At 46.4% G+C, this 19,602-nt stretch overlaps 2 protein-coding genes across 6 annotated transcripts; one reads left to right on the plus strand and one right to left on the minus strand.

Moving 5' to 3' along the window:
- Nucleotides 1–4,287: 4,287 nt before the first annotated feature.
- slc36a1 (solute carrier family 36 member 1) lies at nt 4,288–18,522 on the minus strand. 5 transcript variants are annotated; one of them, XM_068325061.1, is made up of 13 exons: nt 15,584–16,118; nt 15,326–15,495; nt 14,835–14,975; nt 12,643–12,757; nt 12,482–12,572; nt 10,915–11,003; nt 10,515–10,604; nt 10,012–10,096; nt 9,365–9,589; nt 8,754–8,852; nt 8,496–8,662; nt 8,237–8,406; nt 4,288–5,873 (listed from the first exon to the last, which is right to left on the minus strand). In XM_068325061.1, exons 3-13 carry the CDS (start codon nt 14,866–14,868, stop codon nt 5,605–5,607), a joined length of 1,434 nt encoding a protein of 477 aa, XP_068181162.1. In that variant the 5' UTR covers nt 14,869–14,975; nt 15,326–15,495; nt 15,584–16,118; the 3' UTR covers nt 4,288–5,604. The 5 variants fall into 5 exon arrangements, with proteins under 5 accessions (XP_068181162.1, XP_068181163.1, XP_068181161.1 ...); XM_068325062.1 differs by lacking the exons at nt 15,326–15,495; nt 15,584–16,118 and adding an exon at nt 18,386–18,522; XM_068325060.1 differs by lacking the exons at nt 15,326–15,495; nt 15,584–16,118 and adding an exon at nt 16,186–16,346.
- Nucleotides 17,700–19,199, plus strand: atox1 (antioxidant 1 copper chaperone). The gene is made up of 4 exons (XM_068325069.1): nt 17,700–17,814; nt 18,500–18,575; nt 18,655–18,789; nt 18,874–19,199. Exons 1-3 carry the CDS (start codon nt 17,809–17,811, stop codon nt 18,777–18,779), a joined length of 207 nt encoding a protein of 68 aa, XP_068181170.1. The 5' UTR covers nt 17,700–17,808; the 3' UTR covers nt 18,780–18,789; nt 18,874–19,199.
- Nucleotides 19,200–19,602: the final 403 nt, after the last annotated feature.

Below are 19,602 nucleotides of genomic sequence, written 5' to 3' on the forward strand. Positions count from 1 at the left end.
ACCCACTTTTTTTTTCAGTTGGTCGATCTGCAAATTTTTTTTCAGGTCAGTCTAAAAAATTTTTTGGTCAGTCCGACGGGGTAAAAACATCTTTTTTCCGTCGCCCAGTCGGTCGGTGAGTCATTCGGTCTAAAATTTTGTTTTATTTCGGCTGGTCGGTCGAGGATTTCTTGCTTTCATTGGCTCAGGTGTTTACCTGAATTCCTGGGGGGGTCATCCACGGTCGGTGCGCCGCTTCCTGGTAGCTCCAATGATCCAACGAGGCAGCGGCTCCGTGTGACCGACCCCCCCCCCCCTTCTCTCACCTGGGGTCTCCTGAATAAAGCTGGTGGTCCAACGCCCCCCCCCAGGTGTATCTGAACAGGAACCAGTCATCCATCATTACTGACGTCAGTGGAAACATCACCGACACCGGAAATACATTCATTTATGCAAATTTTACCTTCATTTGTTTTGTGTTCACACGTCATCATTTCTGTCACCATGACGTCATTAATGTCACAGAGCAGCCACGCCCTCCCTACTAATAATGATGAATATTTTACCCTACGGGGTTGATAAAGTTACCCCCCCCCCCCAACAACCGTCAGTCCGAACCGACAGAGGAGCTTCACCCCCCCATCCCTTTATCACCGGTGCACAAGGGCGTCACCATCATGACGTTCCCCTTTCTGAGCGGGTTGTGACGTCACTCCTCCCAGGAGAGGTTCGGCCCCAGACCGAGGTGGAACCGGTTCACACCAGAACCACAGACCGGGTTGGACCCTCGCCCAGAACCAGGAATGAACCCGGGTCCTTCTCTCCTCTCTGCGGCCACTCGCTTCCACGAAGCCGTTCCTCTGCGTCCAATCCCGGCGGGTTCTGTTGTTCAGGCCCGAACCCGGTTCGGTGTCAGCGGGTCCAAACGGACCCGGGTACGAGAATTAAGCAGACCAGCAGCACGTCATGTCCGGTGTTTCCCATCAGGCTCTGAAAAAGTTGGTGTAAGAAATTTTTTCTAACAACTTAAAGTTTCTTTTAGACCGACCAGAATTTTTTTAAAAATCTACTGAGCAGAAATTTTTCTTTTAGTTCAACCGAAAAACTTTTTTTAGCCCAACCTACCAAAAAACTTGTTTGGACCCAACGACTGAGAAATTTTTTTTTAAACGACTGACAGGAAAAGATTTGTAGACCGAGTGACCGCAGACTATTTTTTTATCTTTCCAAAAAAAATGGTATAGACCGACTGAACATATAATGTTTTTTTTTGACGACCAACTTAAAAAAGAAAAAAAAAAATTAAATTTCAAAATAAATAAAAAATCTAAAATTATTTTTTGATTTTCCAATTTAAAAAAAATAAAAATTTTCGGTCAGTAGGTCGTTTTAAAAAAAACAAAGTTTGTTTGGTGCGTCAATCTAAAATTTTTTTTTTAAATATTTGAAAATTTTTTTAGACCAACCAAAAGTTTTCCAAAAAAATCTTAAAAAAACATTTCTTGGGTCAGTCTACAAAAGTTTTTAATTTTTTTTTGCCAGTTATCAAAAAAAAAATTCTGGTCAGTCGATATAAAAACATTTTTTTTCCGTCGGTCAGTCGGTCGGTGAGTCATTCGGTCTAAAATTTTGTTTTATTTCGGCTGGTCTGTCGCGGATCTCCTGCTTTTATTTGCTCAGGTGGTTACCTGAATTCCTGGTCGCGCCCTCCCTCCTGAGATCTGCTCAGCTGATTGGTGGTTACCTGGACTTCTGGCCACGCCTCCTCTGCTGCAGCCTGGCAGCGGATTGGACCTTCAGGTTTCCTGGTGGTACCAGAGATCCGCCTTCAAGCCTCCACACCGGGTCAGGTTCGGGGTTCTGGTCGGTGGGTGTCAGCTCCAGTCCCGGTCGGTTGTTCTGACTGTTTGGACCCTGACTGATACCCTGACTTTCCCACAATCCACCAGTTCTCTCTTTAAGTCCAAATTGCTGAATCCGGATGTTTTGGAAATAATCCTAATGAACCAACACCCCCTGCGTCACTCGGCGCCGTGTATTTTTGAACATTCAGACTAAATAATTCATCAACACAATCCTCCTTTTTCCAGCAATATTTCAGTCCACAAACTTCATCCCTAAAGTCCACTTTACGCACCAACCGCTGCGCGCAACGGAGTCGATCCTTGGAGACGCGACTGGAAGGCCCCCCCCTCGGGACCGGTCAGCAGTGGGGGGACGAAGAACCACAAAGATAGAAAACACTAAAATGTAGGGAACGAAACCCCCCCAAACCCGACCGGGAACACAAAGAAACAAAGGCTCTGTCTCACCTGAGAGGGGGGGGGGGTCATCCACGGTCGGTGCGCCGCTTCCTGGTAGCTCCAATGATCCAACGAGGCAGCGGCTCCGTGTGACCGACCCCCCCCCCCCCCCTTCTCTCACCTGGGGGTCTCCTGAATAAAGTTGGTGGTCCAACGCCCCCAGTTGGTGTAAGAAATTTTTTCTAACAACTTAGAGTTTCTTTTAGACCGACCAGAATTTTTTTTTAAACCGAACCAAATTTTAAAAAAAAATCTACTGAGCAGAAATTTTTTTTTTAGTTCAACCAAAACATTTTTTTAGCCCAACCTACCGAAAAACTTGTTTAGACACACCGACCGAGAAATTTTTTTTTAAACGACTGACAGGAAAAGATTTGTAGACCGAGTGACCGCAAACAATTTTTTAACTATCCAAAAAAGCTGTATAGACCGAGCGACTGAACATAAAATGTTTTTTTCGACGACCAACTGAAAAAAAAAAAAATTTAAATATAAAATTAAATAAATAAAAATTCAAAAATTATTTTTTGATTTTCCAATTTCTAAAAAAAAATTTTTTTTCGGTGAGTGTGTCGTTTTTTTTTTTTTAAAAAAATCTGTCTTTGGTGCGTCAATCTAAAAAAAAAAATTTTTTTTGAAAATTTTGTTAGACCAAACAAAAGTTTTCTTAAAAAATGTTAAATAAACATGATTTTGGTCAGTCTACAAATTTTTTTTTTTTTTTTGCTGGTTGTCAAAAAAAATTTTTTTGGTCAGAGGGTCGAAAAAAATTTTTTCTGGTCAGGTCGATGTAAAAACATTTTTTTTGGTCGGTGTCACACATTTTTTTACACCCACTTCTTTCGGTTAGTCATCTTCAAAATTTTGTGTGGTTAGTCGGACGGTGTAAAAAACGTTTTTTCTGTCAGTCCAAAATTGTGTTTTATTTCGGTTGGTCGGTAGCGGATTTCTTGCTTTTATTTGCTCAGGTGGTTACCTGAGTTCCTGGCCACGCCCTCCCTGCTGAGATCTGCTCAGCTGATTGGTGGTTACCTGGACTTCTGGCCACACCTCCTCTGCTGCAGGCTGGCAGCGGATTGGAGCTTCAGGTTTCCTGGTCTACCAGAGATCCGCCTCCAAGCCTCCACACCGGGTCAGGTTCGGGGTTCTGGTCGGTGGGTGTCAGCTCCAGTCCCGGTCATGTGATGTTGATACCCACCCAGACGAGTCGGAAAAACCCACAAACCCGACCTGGAACAAAAGTCACTCCAAAGAAACAAAGGCTCTGTCTCACCTGGGGGGGGGGTCATCCACGGTCGGTGCGCCGCTTCCTGGTAGCTCCAATGATCCAACGAGGCAGCGGCTCCGTGTGACCGACCCCCCCCCCCCCTTCTCTCACCTGGGGTCTCCTGAATAAAGCTGGTGGTCCAACGCCCCCCCCAGGTGTATCTGAACAGGAACCAGTCATCCATCATTACTGACGTCAGTGGAAACATCACCGCCACCGGAAATACATTTATGCAAATTTTACCTTCATTTGTTTTGTGTTCACACGTGATCGTTTCTGTCACCATGACGTCATTAATGTGACGGCGTCTCAACCGGACCAGACCTGATGACGTTTTCCGGTTCCCTGGTTCATCTCTCGGGTCTCTCCTTGCTTCCTCTGGCCGTTGAGCTCGGTTGCTCTGCTCCGATTGGTGCATCACTGGACTCTTTGCCACGCCCTTCTCTGCTCAGATCTGCTCCTGATTGGTCGACCGTGCACCAGAACAAGCTCTCCCTGTCATTATCACTAATGATGATGTCATCACTCTAGTACACTTCATAAATCGTGAAACCAGCACTTCACCAGTCTAAACCTTCCAGTTCCACCTTGTTTCTATGTTCAGGTGTGAGGCAGCGAAGGGGGCGGAGCTAACCTCAAACCAGGTACCTTTACCGGAAGTCCAGATCAACCTGGTTTGATGCTAGATTTCATTTGCCCTGAAAATACATGACACTCAGAACGTTCTCAAACCATGACGGTAGTTTCACGAAATTTTAATTTAGAATAAATGATAAAATATGACGGGTTTCACTTTGGTTGAAAACATCGGGTCTCAACAAGTGAAAACATTTTTTTTTTTTTTTTACATTTTGCTTTAAGGAACAAAAAAAAATGAAATTTTTTTGAAATTGCAATCAAATCAAAGAAAAATGTTGAACAATTTAACATCCAAAAAACAGACAGTTGTGAACAGGAATGACAGGATGAAAACCAACACCTCCTCCTCTTCACGTGTCCATCTCATGACGACAGGAGGAGAACGGTTCCAATCCCTTCCTCTGATTATAGTTTCAAGGAGAACAAAACAGCGGCAGAGCGGAGAGGTTCTGTTCCTGCTGGGGGAGGAACCCCCCCCCCCACAACAGCTGCTCCAGGTCACATTTACATCATAATACAAACAGGAATAAGGTTAATCTGTGAGGACCGTTAAAAGTGCACAATACCGAATAAAAAAAATATCCCAACTGTTCAATTTGCAAATACAATAAAAAATAAAAATACATTTCAAAGATCCAAAAAAAAAAAAAAAAGTTTAAAGACGACGAAATGACGAGCAGTTTGATCCGACGGATCCCAAATTAACACCCTTATTATTATTAATCGTCCCGCTGCTTCTGATTGGATGATTTCAGCCTGATTTCAGGTGATTTTGTGATTTCAACACATGATTATCGTGATGGTGAATCCTCGGAACCTAAAAGCCGTTCCTAACGACAGCGTCGTCGTACGACGTGGATGTTGATGTCACCGTTCGGCTGAATAAGGCATAAATTAAAGTGCAACAGGAAGGTGTCGTGTGGCGCCACGCTGGTGGCTTTACGGCAGAAGCCACGCCCATCAGAAGCCCGGGGTCGATGCCGGTTTTGTGAGGTAGTTGGACGCCAGAGACGGCGAAATCAGATTCAAACAATGAAAACCCACTGGAACCGTTAGAACCGATGGAATGATCGAGTTCCTCTTGGATTCAAAATTGCACCAATAGCAGACAAGAGGGCGGAGTCAGAGCAGGAAATTATGCAACATTTAAAAAAAATTTTTTTAAACATGTTAAGTAAAGCTGTAATTTACAAGCAAGTAACTTTTTTTTTCTTAAAATCTAATCTCAAATTGCCTTTTTTCCCTAAAAGTGTCCCTAATACTTTGCCGTAGTCGTGTGCGGTCCTCAGGCTGCGTGACGGCGAAGGAGGCATCAAAACGGGCGGCGCCTCCGACAGCAGCAAAGAGAAAGAAATTAAACGTGAACTGGGGGCGGCGGTGGCGCGGCGTCCGCCCGCCGGGGGTCCGTTGGCGTCCTCAGTGGACGGCGGAGGACGAGTCGGTCGCCCGCAGCGCGTTCCGGGCGACGATCTGCTCGAAGGCAATGTAGGTTCCCGTGACGAAGCCCACGAAGCCCACCAGGCTGATCAGGACGTTCTTGAGGATCACCAGCGGCGACATGCCCTCCCTGTGGAACGTCATGATCTCCAGGATGGGGGGGAAGATCAACGCCAGGAAGCTGCTGCTCACTGAGCCGACCAATGAGATGACGAGGTCCAGCTCGGGGATCAGGATGGCGAGGGCGCCTGAGGAGACGAGATCAACAAGAGATGATTAGTGTGATGGAGCAATGAGAATCAATGGGAATCAATGAGGACTAATGAGAATCAATGAGGACTGATGAGAATCAATGAGGACTGATGAGAATCAATGAGGACTGATGAGAATCAATGAGGACTGATGAAGGCCAATGAGAATCTATGAGGACCAATGAAAAGCAGTAAGAACCAAAGAAATTCTATGAGGATCAATGAGAATCAACAAGGGCCAATGAGATCCAATGACAACTTATGAGAACCAATGAGAATCAAAGAGAACAAGTGAGAATCATTGAGAACCAACGAGAACCAATGAGGACTGATGAGAATCAATGAGAAACAACGAAAACCAATGAGAACCCGAGTGTAACAGAATAACGGGGCGGGGCCTGCAGAGTAACGGTCTGCTGTGACCACGACTTGGTTTTTCAGGAGTTGTCATGCCGACAGCCCGTTGTCATGGAGATGGATGTGGTGATGCTGTCACAAGGGCTGTGTGTTTCCATGACAACCCACACCTTGGAGTTCCCACACCTGGTGTATAACCGTGTTCTTGTTTCCTTTTTGGTTCGGACTGGTTTCCTGAAGGTGTTTCCTGATTCTCACCTTCTCAATGAAGTTCTCAGAACACCAGGACACACACGCCGTTTCACCGCTTGGTTCTCAGAATCGAGGTTTACCCTCCATCGGACGCCGGGTTCTATGTCTGCGCGGGCTTAGGATCAGCTAACAGGAGGCAGAACCACCTCCAGGGCAGAATTGCAGAAACTGTTTGTGCAGCGAAGACGACAACGGTGGGGAATAATTGCTGTAGATTAAAGGCTGTGATGGACGGCGTTCCAGTGAGCTTCATGAATAAATCCATAACAATCTGCTCTCAAACTATTATTCTGGAATCACTAACGTGCATTCAGAACATCACCAAAGGTGGGCCTCAGGCCCAGCAATCACGGGCAAGATGAGAAAGTTCATCTCCGATTGTGATTCTCATCGGCGAGCCGACGCCCGAGGACTAGAGGCGGGGCGTCCCCCTCATCCGTCAACGTGTTGATTATAGTAAACAGGAATAAATCACAGGAATGTTTACAACAACACACAGGGGTACCACGGTAACCTGTCACCTCTCTGAAAAAAACAACAACAAAATCTAATGGAGAGGCCTCCAGGGATGAGAGAAATGAGATGAGAGAAAATGAGATAAAACAAGACGAGGAAAAATGAGACAAAACAAGATGAGGTAAAGTAAGATGAGATAATTACAATGAAATAGGTTGGATGAGACCAAATAGGACCGATGAGATAAAATTGAGGTCTGAAAAGATACAACAGACGAGATTTAGTGAGTTAAATAAGACGAGTTAAAACAAGGGGACACAAATGAGACAGGACGGACGCGACCAGCCAGGACTGATGAGACAAAATGAGATGTGATCAACTCTGAAACCATGGAAACGGTCACGGCTCCCAAAGGCGTGGCTTCCAAACTCTTAAGCCACTCCCACCTCTGGAGTCTGCCCCTCCTCTTGGAGGGAGATACGACCTTCAGACGCCTCTCGTCTGAAGGTCGTTTCTCCTCTTAGTTTGAGATGTTTCTTGTTTTTTTTTAGCCTCAAAAAACGCTCGGGGGCGGGGCTTAACATCAACACTGTGATCACCCTAACGGAAGCAAACTCCCATCGCTAAAACGCAACAACGACAATCGAAGCCCCTGGCGCCGGCTGGACAGCCGGAGAGCCGACATCGACTCCTCGTTTCCGAGGCCGGCGGTCTCGGAGGAATTCTCTTCCTGATTGGCTCTAACCGCCTCGGAGGAGGCGGCGCCGCTTCCGTCTCATTTCGCATTCAGATCGGGAACCGGGAGCAATCTCCTGCTCGCAGCCGTGAACAAATCAGAGGAACGTGCCTCCTCCCGCGATCCCTCGCCGCCGCCGTTCAGGCGAGCATCAGCGGGTCCCGCAGGAGGTGAGCCTTTTGTTATCCGCTCTCGATGCAACGAAGCCGCCATGCAAATGACGCGCAGACATGAAGGGGCGCTGGTATGCATGTATTCCCCTTTATATGCTTATCTACATGCGTGTGCAGAAACCTACACGCCGTTTGATGTCATCTGCATAATGCTCTGCAGGCTAACATCACAGCTAATAAAGCTAATGAAGATCCCGAGGCGCTCGGCGCTCCGCTAACCGAATCAACAGACTGAGGGAACAAGGCGGCGATGAGACGGAGAGGCTGGACGCCGCCGAACTGTTAATCTGTCGAAGCGCGCGTGACGCACAGACTTCCTGCGGTGAACAGGAAGCGCTCCGTCCGACAGAAACACCCCCCCACTGGGCGGACGGGTTTCCACTTACACGTGAAGACGACCAGCAACACCCGCAGCAGCAGGTCCACGGCTTTTTTCCAGCGCTCCGCCACGCGGGCCACGAGCGACGGGAGGAGGATCTCAGCGGGAACGTAGAACTGCAGCGCGAAGGTGATGAAGATCCCGAAGCAGTAGAGCAGCTTCACGGCCTGGTAGGTCCTGGAAACGGGCACAAACCGCGCTGGCATTAGCGACAGCGCGTGACCAGGTGTTTGTTCAGGTGAGACGTGCTAGCGTTAGCGCCTCACCAGCAGTTGGGCAGGTTGAGGGTGATGCTCCCGCTGATGTGCTCCTTGAAGCACATGTAGCCGATGGTGCCAAGGCTGATGTAGAGGAAGGTGACGATGCTCATCCCCAGGTAGAGCGCCGGGATGAAGGTGTGGGGCTTCTGCATCTTGTTCTCCAGAGGAAGAACCTACAGATCCAGACCGAGTCTCATGAACGACTGAAAGCTAACCCCGGTTTACCCTGGAGGGTAGCTTCAGACGTGACTGCCACACACGTACCACTCCGATCCCTTCGAAGGCGAAGATGGCCGTCCCAAAGAACAGAGGGTAGTCTTTACCCCGGCCCACCTTCGGAAGGTCGATGGGGTACCTGATGTTCTGCAGGGGGGAGGGGCAACGAAAGTGAAGCACGTTATTCATTCGTTCATCCGTCAGAAGCCGTCTGCTGTTGGATCGTCAACGTATTCAGGATCGGCTATCGATCAAACGTCCTTCAGTGGAGGTTTATTAACAACTTTACTCTTTTAGAACCTATTTATTCATCCCTAGAGGTAGAAAAGACACACAGCCAATCAGCACGCAGCATCTGATCAGGTTCCAAATTTAAATATGTGAAGGAAGAGCGAACAGAACCAGAAAACCAATCACAGGCCAAGAATGAACGAATGGTTGGACAGACTAAACCAGGCATGGGCAAACTGCGGCCCTTTAAGCCTTGCTTTCCAGCCCCCCAACTTTGTAGAATTAATGTAATTGTTAACAAACTAAATTAATTTATAAAATAAAACCTCTAGAAGGGGCAGAACCTGCATGATGGAAAACCTGGAGGAAGCTAGCCTGGGTTCTCCATCAGCACCAGGAAGTAGTATGTGGTGACCTTCGACCCTTACCATGATGGAATAGATGTAGATCAGGACCAGGCTGGCGCTCATCACCAGGTTGGCGATCAGAGACATGGGCGCCAGGTACTTGAGGTTGGGGATGAAGACGAGCAGGATGAAGGGCGGCAGGAAGCAGAGCATGTAGAGGCGCGAGTCGAAGCTCGGGACCAGGACGGCCGTCTGGTTGGTGGCGTTCTGGCAGTTGAAGGTGGTGGCGTTGGCGGACTCCACCACCTGGAGCAGAAACCACCCGGTTAGGGGCAAATCGACTATTGATCGTGTGTTGATTGTTAATCAAATCACAACAGAAGAAATTTCAAAAGATCAATATTAAATTTGAAATCTGAAAATCATGTTTGTAAAAAGTTGGTTTCATTTCAGACGCTGATGCTTCACCACTGCAGGCGGACACCCCCACCTAGTGGTGAGGAAGGGTACTACAAATCAAACATTACCACGACCCCTCCCTCCCCCCAGGAGAAAGTCCATGTTTACAGGAGACACCGGCGGGGTCATGGGTACCGGTTCTGTCATGTGATGCGCGTCAATCACAGCAGCTCAAAGTCCAGAACACGACTGTAACGTGTCGACACGTCTGACAGAGGTGTGTGTGTGTGTGTGTGTGTGTGTGTGTGTGTGTGCGTGCGCGCACGCACTTGCTTGATGTTGTCACTGAGGAAGACGAAGTAGACGCAGCAGAAACCGAGCTGAGTGATGATGAGGAACAGGTTCACCGTCTGTCTGGGAGGAGGAGACTGAAGTCAGTCACACCTGTGCCTGCTAACACCTGTGCCTGCTAACACCTGTGCCTGCTAACACCTTGCCTGCTAACACCTGTGCCTGCTAACACCTGTGCCTGCTAACACCTGTGCCTGCTAACACCTTGCCTGCTAACACCTGTGCCTGCTAACACCTGTGCCTACTAACACCTGTGTCTGCTAACACCTGTGCCTGCTAACACCTGTGCCTGCTAACACCTGTGCCTACTAACACCTGTGTCTGCTAACACCTGTGCCTGCTAACACCTGTGCCTGCTAACACCTGTGTCTGCTAACACCTGTGCCTGCTAACACCTGTGCCTACTAACACCTGTGCCTGCTAACACCTGTGCCTGCTAACACCTGTGCCTGCTAACACCTGTGCTTCTCAGGTAACTCACTTTCCACAGTGGGAGTGCCTCCTCAGCCAGGAAACGTTTTCCATCCCATACTGCATTGCTTCGCCGTAAGTCATGGAGGGTCTGTCCATCCTGGACGGGACAGAGTAAAAGTTGTTACACACACACACACACACACACACACACACACGCACACACGCACACACACACACACACACGCGACACTGACACCTCTCTGTTTACTCAGGACCGGCCGGGGGCAGACGCCTCCAACCGCCGGACACCGAACTGTTTGTGCAGCTGAACGCTCCCGATAGGCAAACAGTCAACAGGAAGGGGCGGGGACTATCACGGCTTCAGGGCGCAAGCTGCACGCCATTGTGGGACACGAGGCCTGCATGAAGACCTGCTGCGGGGGGGAGGGGGCAGACGCTGGACTCACCGTCCACAGAGGTGGTTGGCGCAGCGAACCAGCAGCCGCATGCAGTGGATGGCGATGAGCCCCATGACCAGCAGGCTGATGGGCCCCACCTGTGGGGGAGGAGCCTCCGTCAGTACTTAGCCCCAGGTAGGGTAGTTAGTACGGGGTAGTTACAATAGTACAATTGGTACAGTGTAGTAAATATAATACAGTTAGTACAATACAGGTAGTGTAGTATAGTTAGTATGGTGTAGTTAGAATAATAGTATAGAACAGTTAGTATGGTGAAGTAAATATTAGTTACTAGAGTACATGTAGTGTAGTAGATTTAGTATAGTTACTAAAATATAGTTAGTATAGTGAAGGTATTATAGACTAGTTAGTGAAGTACAGTATTAGTAGTACAGTTAGTATAATATAGTTAGTGTGGTAGTTAGTATAGTTATATTGTAGTTTGCATAAAATATGTAGTGTAGTATAGACTCTACCATATTATACAGATAGAACAGTGTAGTTAGTATAAAATAGTTAATATAGTTAGTATAGTAGTTTGTCTAGTATAGTTTGTATATCATACTTATTACAGTCAGTATATTTATTTTTAGTTTAGTTACTATAGTTGTTACTATACAACAAGTAGTATAGAACAGATAGCATATTATAATATTAGTTAATATAGTACAGTTATATATTATTAATATAGTAGTTTGTAAAGTATATTAGTATGGTTACTATTATATGGTTAGTACCGCAGATAGTATAGCTAATAAGTATTATAGTTATCATTATACCGCTGATATATTATAGTACAGATAGTATAATACTTAGTATAGTAGTTAGCATAGCTTAGTTCATATATCAGTTATTACAGTTTCAGTCAGAATAACTAAATCGTTTCTGTTTGCAGTTCTTTTTCTTTTCCTTTGGGCTTTTCCCTTCAGGGGTCGCCACAGCCAATCAGAAGCCTCCATCGAACCCCGTCTTCTGCATCGTCTTCTCTCACATCCTGTGTGCAGCTCAAATAACTTTAATAGCCGCAATGATATAATTTAGAAAACCAAACAGTTCATATCTTAAGCCTGGCAGTCTGACATCAGGTTAGCAGTTAACACAGTTAACCATTAAGGTGTGTCTGTGTGTGTTCATTTATGGTATAACTCATTTGTTTATTCTGACACAGCCAGACCAGTCTGGGCTCCCAGCTCTCCCAACATAACTAACCAATGCTGGACGTGAACCATGCAAACAGAAGCCAGAACAGCCAATCAAAAGCTTCACTGAGCAAACTGACTCCTGGACTGCAGTGACTCGAGCTCAGAGCTGAACTCTGGTTGAGTGTGTGTGTGTTTGTGTGTGTGGCTTTTCCCTGGGCAATTTGAAAGACAAACATCGGTCTGCAGATATCGGCTCCATTAATAGATCACATGCAGCTTCTTAATCATCCTAAAAAAATCCGCTGCACCTGCCAAACGGAGACCTCAGTAATTTTCCACCAACAACAGGAATTGAAGCTGAGTATTGTCTGTGGGGTTTCAGTTTTGAATGTGTTGTCATGTGACACGAGGAGTCACGTGACCTGAGCACTCACCAACAGGCCTGCGTTCTTCACGGCCAGAGGCAGACCCAGCAGGCCGGTACCGATGTTACCCTTCAGCAGGTGGATGAGGGTCTGACAGAACCTGGAGAGGGAACAGCCAATCAGAACGCACCCAGAGAATTCTACAGCCAGTTACGTGTGAGGAGGCTTACGAGGTTCCTGTCCGCTCCCCCATCCTCTCATAGTGCCGCTGGGGTCTGGAGGGTCCAGGGGGTGGAGGGCAGAGAGCATCCATTTCTGAAGGATGCTGGTCGGTGAAGAAGGAACCTGAGGAGGGGGAGACGGGGGGGAGGTGAGGTTCCTCACGGAGCTCTCAGTGGGAGTGAGAGAGAGGAACTGGCTGAGGAGAGAGGCTGGTGTGTGTGTCTGACTGATCCCACTCCCTGATCCTGAGCAGTGGGTTGGACCGGAGGAGGTTACCTGACACCTGAGTCACCTGAGCAGCACCTTCAGCGTCTGATCAGTAAATACACCGATAACTGACACCTGAGCAGGTGACTGACAGGAAGACAGGAGTACACACTCACTTTATATTTTATATATATATACATATATATATACACACACACACACACACACACACACACACACACAAACACACACACACACACATATACATACATATATTCTCCCTGTTTTTTTTGGTTTGATGAATGCTGCTGCTAATTGTATATCTTATTTTATCTAATCTTATAACTGTTTATTACGGACCGCTCAGCATCTGAACCAATCAGATCTCTGCCCCGTCATCACAGGACCACATATTATTCTGCACACACATCTGGACAGTTCAACAGCAGTGCAAATATATTAATCTGGTTTCAACACAGATATCTGGACCCGTAGTCGGAGTATTTACTGAACACTCTGAGTACGAGTAAATAACTGAGTATTTAATGAATGAACAAAAACCTGATCAAGGATAAAAAAACTAAATACTTTTAATAAAAGTTGACTGTGTTCACTTTTTAAAAGAGACAATGAAAATGGAATTCATTTTTGTAAACAGAATGGATTCCATTAGACTGGATTACATTAGACTTCAATACATGAAACTGAAATGCATGAGGCTGGATTCCATTAGACTGGATTCCATTAGATTGCATCACATTAGACTGTATTATATTAGACTGGATTACATGAGACTGGATCACATAAAACTGGATTACATTAGACTGGATTACACTAGACTGGATTACATTAGATTGTACTACATGAGATTATATTACATAAAATTATATTAGAGTGGATCTCATTAGACAGGATTTCATAACATATGTATTATTGTCTCTAAAGGTGTTTCTACTGTTGGAGAGAGAACCAGTGGCCAATCAGAACACTCAAACCTTCAGGGACGCTCTTCAACGGCTAAAAATGAGCGACCCCAGTACTGCTTTAAAGAAATAAGATCAAATGTCGTTGATTCGTTGCATGTGAGACAAGTTAGTTTATCAAAAAGCAAATAAAATGATGAATCCGTGTTTAAATAAGACTGTGTGTGCAGATCTCGTGTCACCACGGCCCCCCAGGCCCGGTCTGTGTCAACGCACACATTGTTGCGTGAGAGCATTTGCTGGAATGTCCCAATCGGAATGTCCTTCCTCTCTAGTGACAGGACTACGGGGGGTGCAGTGATTGGACGACGGGGGCTTTTATGAGTAACGCTTCTCTGGTGGACGAGTCCGTTTTTTAAAAAATTTCGTCCGCAGCATTTCAATTTTTTTGGACGTTCCTCTAAACGACTCCGGCCGGTGTCGTCCGGGTTCCACTTCCCAACTTCCTGCTAATCAGACGGGACATTTTCTCTACATCCACCAGATTATTTTTTTTAATTTAAAGAGCAATAAAAAGACAGAGTCAGCTGAATTTGCCTTGAGTGTATTTGATCAAGGCGTTTCTGCACGTTAACCCTGCGGTGACTCCTCTGACATGTGTTTATACGCAGCAAAGACGAGGCGGAACGTCTCATGGCAAAGCCAAAACTAACACCTGAGTGAAAGTAAAGATCAGCTTTTCCTTAAGGCTCCAGCGTCTCTCAGCCGTACATCGCCACGGCAACGACCGAGTCAAAGTCACAAAGTTTTTAAAAAACCCCAAAACAACACAATCGTCAGTGAATGGAAATACAGACGCCGGGATGATTGGATGTTTTGATATAAATGACATCACGTTTTATGGGCGGAGTCCTAAAACGTTCCAGTTTTTATGATGGGTGTTGGAGAGATGACATCATCAGAAATCTGTGCTGTGCTGGCGAGCGACGCCCTGTGGTGACGCCGGGTTCGCTGGTTTGGTTTGTGAGGAACCCGACCCGGAACGGATCAAACAGAAACGTTAGCGTTACCTTCTCCTGGGATGTCGAGATCGCTGGAGGACATGACGCGGCGTCAAGCACTCCGGAAAGGAGGGTGGGGGCGCGACGGGATCGTCGTTTCCAGCCTCAGAGATCGTAATCCTGGGGGGTCAGGGAGTCTCGCATTGAAAGCTACCAGGAAAACACACACAGATGAACAAAGAGGGTGATGATGGGTTCCTCCTGCAGGAGAAGCAACCTGAAACGTTCACACACAAACAGACTGAATTAATAAGACAGGATCCAATCCCTGGCGTTACAGAACAGGAAGTAGTTCCCACAGGAATCGTGAACCGAGCGCCACTTCCTCCTCGTTACCAGAACCTGATGACGCAGCTGAACAGACCCCACAGACTAGAGGAACCAAAACTAAACGTTCATCCCAGAAGCATCTCTAATCCTCTCGTTGTGAAACCGAAACAGACCTTCTTGGGGGAGGAAGATGAATCTGATGGACCCCCCTCCCTACACCAAAAACCTACGGAATGTAGCGGGTCAGATGGATTCCATCAAGCATCAGGAATCCAGGAGGAAACATCTCCATCTGCGAGGAAGATGACGCTCCCGTGAGGAACGGGATCAGATTCCTCAGGAACCAGGATCTGGATCTGGTTACAGAGTCTCTAGAAGAACCAGCTGGACCAATCAGAGGCTGCAGTAAAAAACACATTAACCCTTGCTGTACCAACCTATTGATTATAGGTTATTACCAGGTGATCGGCAGCATCAACAACCCTGACCTGATGGAGGTGGAGAACTTCTGCTTCCTCTCTGACTCCTGCAGCAACAAACACACAGCAGTGTCTTGTCTCCTAACCCGCCAACACACACACACACACACACACACACACACACACACACACACACACACACACACACACACACACAATCGAAATGTCGATGTTGTCGTGTGGACCCGGTCCTCGTGTCCAGATAAGATGACAAAGACGACCCGTGTTTTTCCAGGGTGTGTCGGACTCGATCAGTCGTGCTGTGTTCCTTCAATCCACGTGACGTCACCAGACTAACCAGTTAATCCCGTTAAATGGGAGCTAATCTCTGGCCAGCCGACGCGCGGCTGCCATCACCTTCCTAGCCGGAGACGAACGCCTGCCCCCCCCCGGGAGAGAAATCAAACCCGCCTCCGGGGGCCGGGGGAAAAGAAGTGGAGAATAAATTTTCACAAAAACACGACCCGGAGTGATTTGAGGGTGACCCCCCCCCCAGGAGGCTCCGCGTCCACGGCTGCTCTGGTTCTGCTAACGTATCACAAGCAATAAGCTAGTCCGGGCTAGCTAGCTGCTCCGGCGCCGCGACCCGCGGCCCCCCCGCGGTGACCCACCTCGGTCGAGCCGTGTGTCGTCGCTCCTTCCCGGCTCTCTGGCGGCCTTTACGACCCGTTTACTGACTTGTTTTCATGCCAGCACCGTGAGATCACAGCGCGGAAGCACTGCACCGATTCAACGCCTCGGGGAGCGAACGAGTCGGTCACGTGACGCGGCAGTCTGACCACGTGACCGTCAAGAGGCCGAGGAGTCTCGGGCCGTCTGCGGGCTGTTGTCATAGATACCGACAAGTTGTACGCGTCACTTTGAGTGGTGTTATAACTTGTATTGTTAATCGTGTTTTTCCATTCGGACTGAAAATACATTTAAATGTCGTTTATGGGAAATTCATGCTGCGTTCAAATGTCTGCGGTTTTTCGAGCATCCACACTTCCTACTGGCCTCCACCCTCCTACACCTGACTGACTTTTAACGGGGTGTGGGGTACACAATGACCCACTTTCTGGATGAGTTTTGGATCTATACCTAATACAGACACCCCCCCCCCCAGGACCCACCTGAGCTTTAAACGTATTTAAATAAATTAAATTCATTTTAAAGACAGAAAAACAGGTTGCAGCATTCCCTGCCCCTCTCCTCTACACAAGTAATGGCGATAGTAATTACAGCATGTTTACACTGTTTATGTTCACACTATTTATGGTTACACTGTTACGTTTACACTGTTTACACTGTTTATAACAACACACATAATACTGCCACAATATGAAGCGTTTCCAACGAATATCTTTATAGTTTCATAATTTCTGTGATTTTTAAAAATATATTCATTAGCTCATTGTACATAACGGTTTATATTGTGCATTTCTCTTTATTGTGTATTTTAGTGTTAGTGTTGGTTTTCTGTGTATTGAGTCTGATTTTTGCTCTTTGAACTCTGCATTTCCTTTTGTACCAATACTGCTTAATGTGCCTTCAATTGCCCCTTGGGCATTGAATTGAATTGAATAGATATCGTGACTATTGACCTGATCAATCATGTACCTATCAACGGAGCTTTAGATTATATTATTATTGTTGTTGTTATTATTATTATTACAGACGTTATTGTAAAACTTGACAGCTTCACAAATAATGTCCCAACCAGCTATAATTAACCATATTCTGATGTATATGAACGCAACATCACCGATTCCCATGATTTAATTATGACGTCATGGGGGTGTCGCTTCTTACCCTACTTTTATTTTGAAAGAAATTATGCACAGGAATGTTTACCGGATTCTGGTGATACTTCCTTCTGAATTTGCATTTGTCTTCTATTTACTCCTTCACGATCGAATCTCCCCCGGAAACCAAGTAAAGAGAAACTACAAACGAGTTGCTGGTTCAACACTTCCTGTCGAGAAAATAAAACCCTACGTATTTTTAGTTTAAAAAAAATCAATTTCGACACAAATAAAATTATTTTTTTATTTCAATATTTTAGATATTGATGATACTAATAAAAATAATTATATATCCATTTATAAATATATAATTTTTTTTCTCACCGGAAATCCGGTGCTGTGCCACACGGAGTTTAGCTTAACAGGAAGTTCACTGACCGTCGTTCTTCCGGCGTTGCAGTCAGTCAGCAGCGAACGTCCGCGGCTGGTTTGCGCCACACAGCTTCCAACATGCCCGTAAGTTACATCCTGATATTTTACTTTTACTTTAGTTTCGTTTTAATACAAAATATAAATATTTACTGCATAAGCAGCTAGCAAGCTAACTTTGGCATCCGCTTGTAACGATGACTGCATCTCGTCCACGAACCGGTTGTTTGTTGTTGTTGTTGTTGTTGTTGTTGTTGTTACCGTCACCCTGGTGATAGTGTGAAATTATCTCCACATGAAGCCAGCTCTGATTAATAAATGTGTTAATAAATGTATTTAATAAAAGACACGCGAGCTGCTGCTTTATGACGTCACAGGAGAACAGTCATCGTTACGTGATGCATCTCCACGTGATAACGTGGAAAAAAACAGGAAAACACGTTAAAGAGACGAAATAGTCTGAGATTGAAGATGATTGACCCACATTTGGTCCTTAGTCTGTGTAGATTAGGAAATGATATCCAGGTTATCTGCTGATCTAATCCGGGTAGGTTGGGTCTCGATCCAACGACGTAATGCCGTGTCAAACTACCATAATCTGGGTAAAAGGGTAAAAGGAAGCCTTAATCTGAGTGAGATGTGGACGGGTGGAACTGACCTCTGACCTCATCCTGGTGGTCGGGCTGCTGTCGATCCCAGGAGGTGATCTTCAGTTATTGACCGCATGCTTTTGGATCCACGACTCAGCACGTTTGTCACTTGTGTCCGACAGAAACACGAGTTCCAGGTGGAGATGACCTGTGAGGGATGTTCCAACGCCGTCACCAGAGTCCTCAACAAGCTGGGAGGTGAGACGGCGAACAGGAAGTCAGAGGGATGTGACATCACAGCTGCTGACGTTCACGCGTGTCTCTGTGTTCCTCTTAGACGTGCAGTTTCAGATCGACCTGGAGAAGAAGCTGGTTTGGATCGAGTCCGACAAGGATGTGCAGGTCCTCCAGGAAACGCTGCAGAAGTGTGGGAAGAAGGTGACGTACGTCGGGACCGTATGAAGGAGGACAGGTGATCTACCTACCTGCAGAGGATGAAACAGCTTCACCTGCAGCAGATCATCATCATCATCATGACTATTTTAATTTCCTGTAGGTATGTTAGCGTCTACTGGCTCATCCCCTCATCGACCTCCTTCTCATCATCTCCTTGGATTTTCTCGAAGACGTCATGGCTGTTTTTTCGGTTGAAGCTCTTTTCCTGTCAATAAACTCCTGACGGACATCGAACCCAAACATCGACGTATTGTGGCAGAACCTTCATCCTCCAGCGACGTGGAGGCTGCGATGGTGTTCCTCCTCGTTGGCCTGGCCTGAGGAGCAAAATAGAGATTTATTATGATTTAAAAAAGCAAGAACCTCCTCCATCTTTTGTCTGTAACCGTTCTGATGTTCCCCCCTGAATAATAAAACCCTCAACCCAGAAACAGAAAGCTCACTGATTTGTTCTCACTTCCACCCTGATGGAGTCACAAGTTCCTGAAGCATTTTCTCCCACTTCACAGGTAATCTGGTTCACACGATGAGGTAATCCAGTATTCCTGTCACATGACTGGTTTTCAGTAACTCAACCTCGGTGAGCGCTGGTTCAAAAGGTGTGAAAACGTTGCAGTTAAGCGCTCTGGCCACCAGGGGGCGATGTATCACCGACATCCGCCTACTTTCCTGTCTTCAGGTTTCGTTGCTGGTCTCTCAGGTGTGGCTGGTTTTTATCCTACAGAGCTGAAGGATGAAAACAACAACCATGGTTTTATTTATGGATTTGATTTGAATTCATTATTTTAAATCTCTGAGTTGCAGCTGATGTTAGCAAGGTGGGAACTAG

The sequence above is a fragment of the Antennarius striatus genome, chromosome 10 (assembly GCF_040054535.1).
Source record: "Antennarius striatus isolate MH-2024 chromosome 10, ASM4005453v1, whole genome shotgun sequence".
NCBI classification, from domain to species: Eukaryota; Metazoa; Chordata; class Actinopteri; order Lophiiformes; family Antennariidae; genus Antennarius; species Antennarius striatus.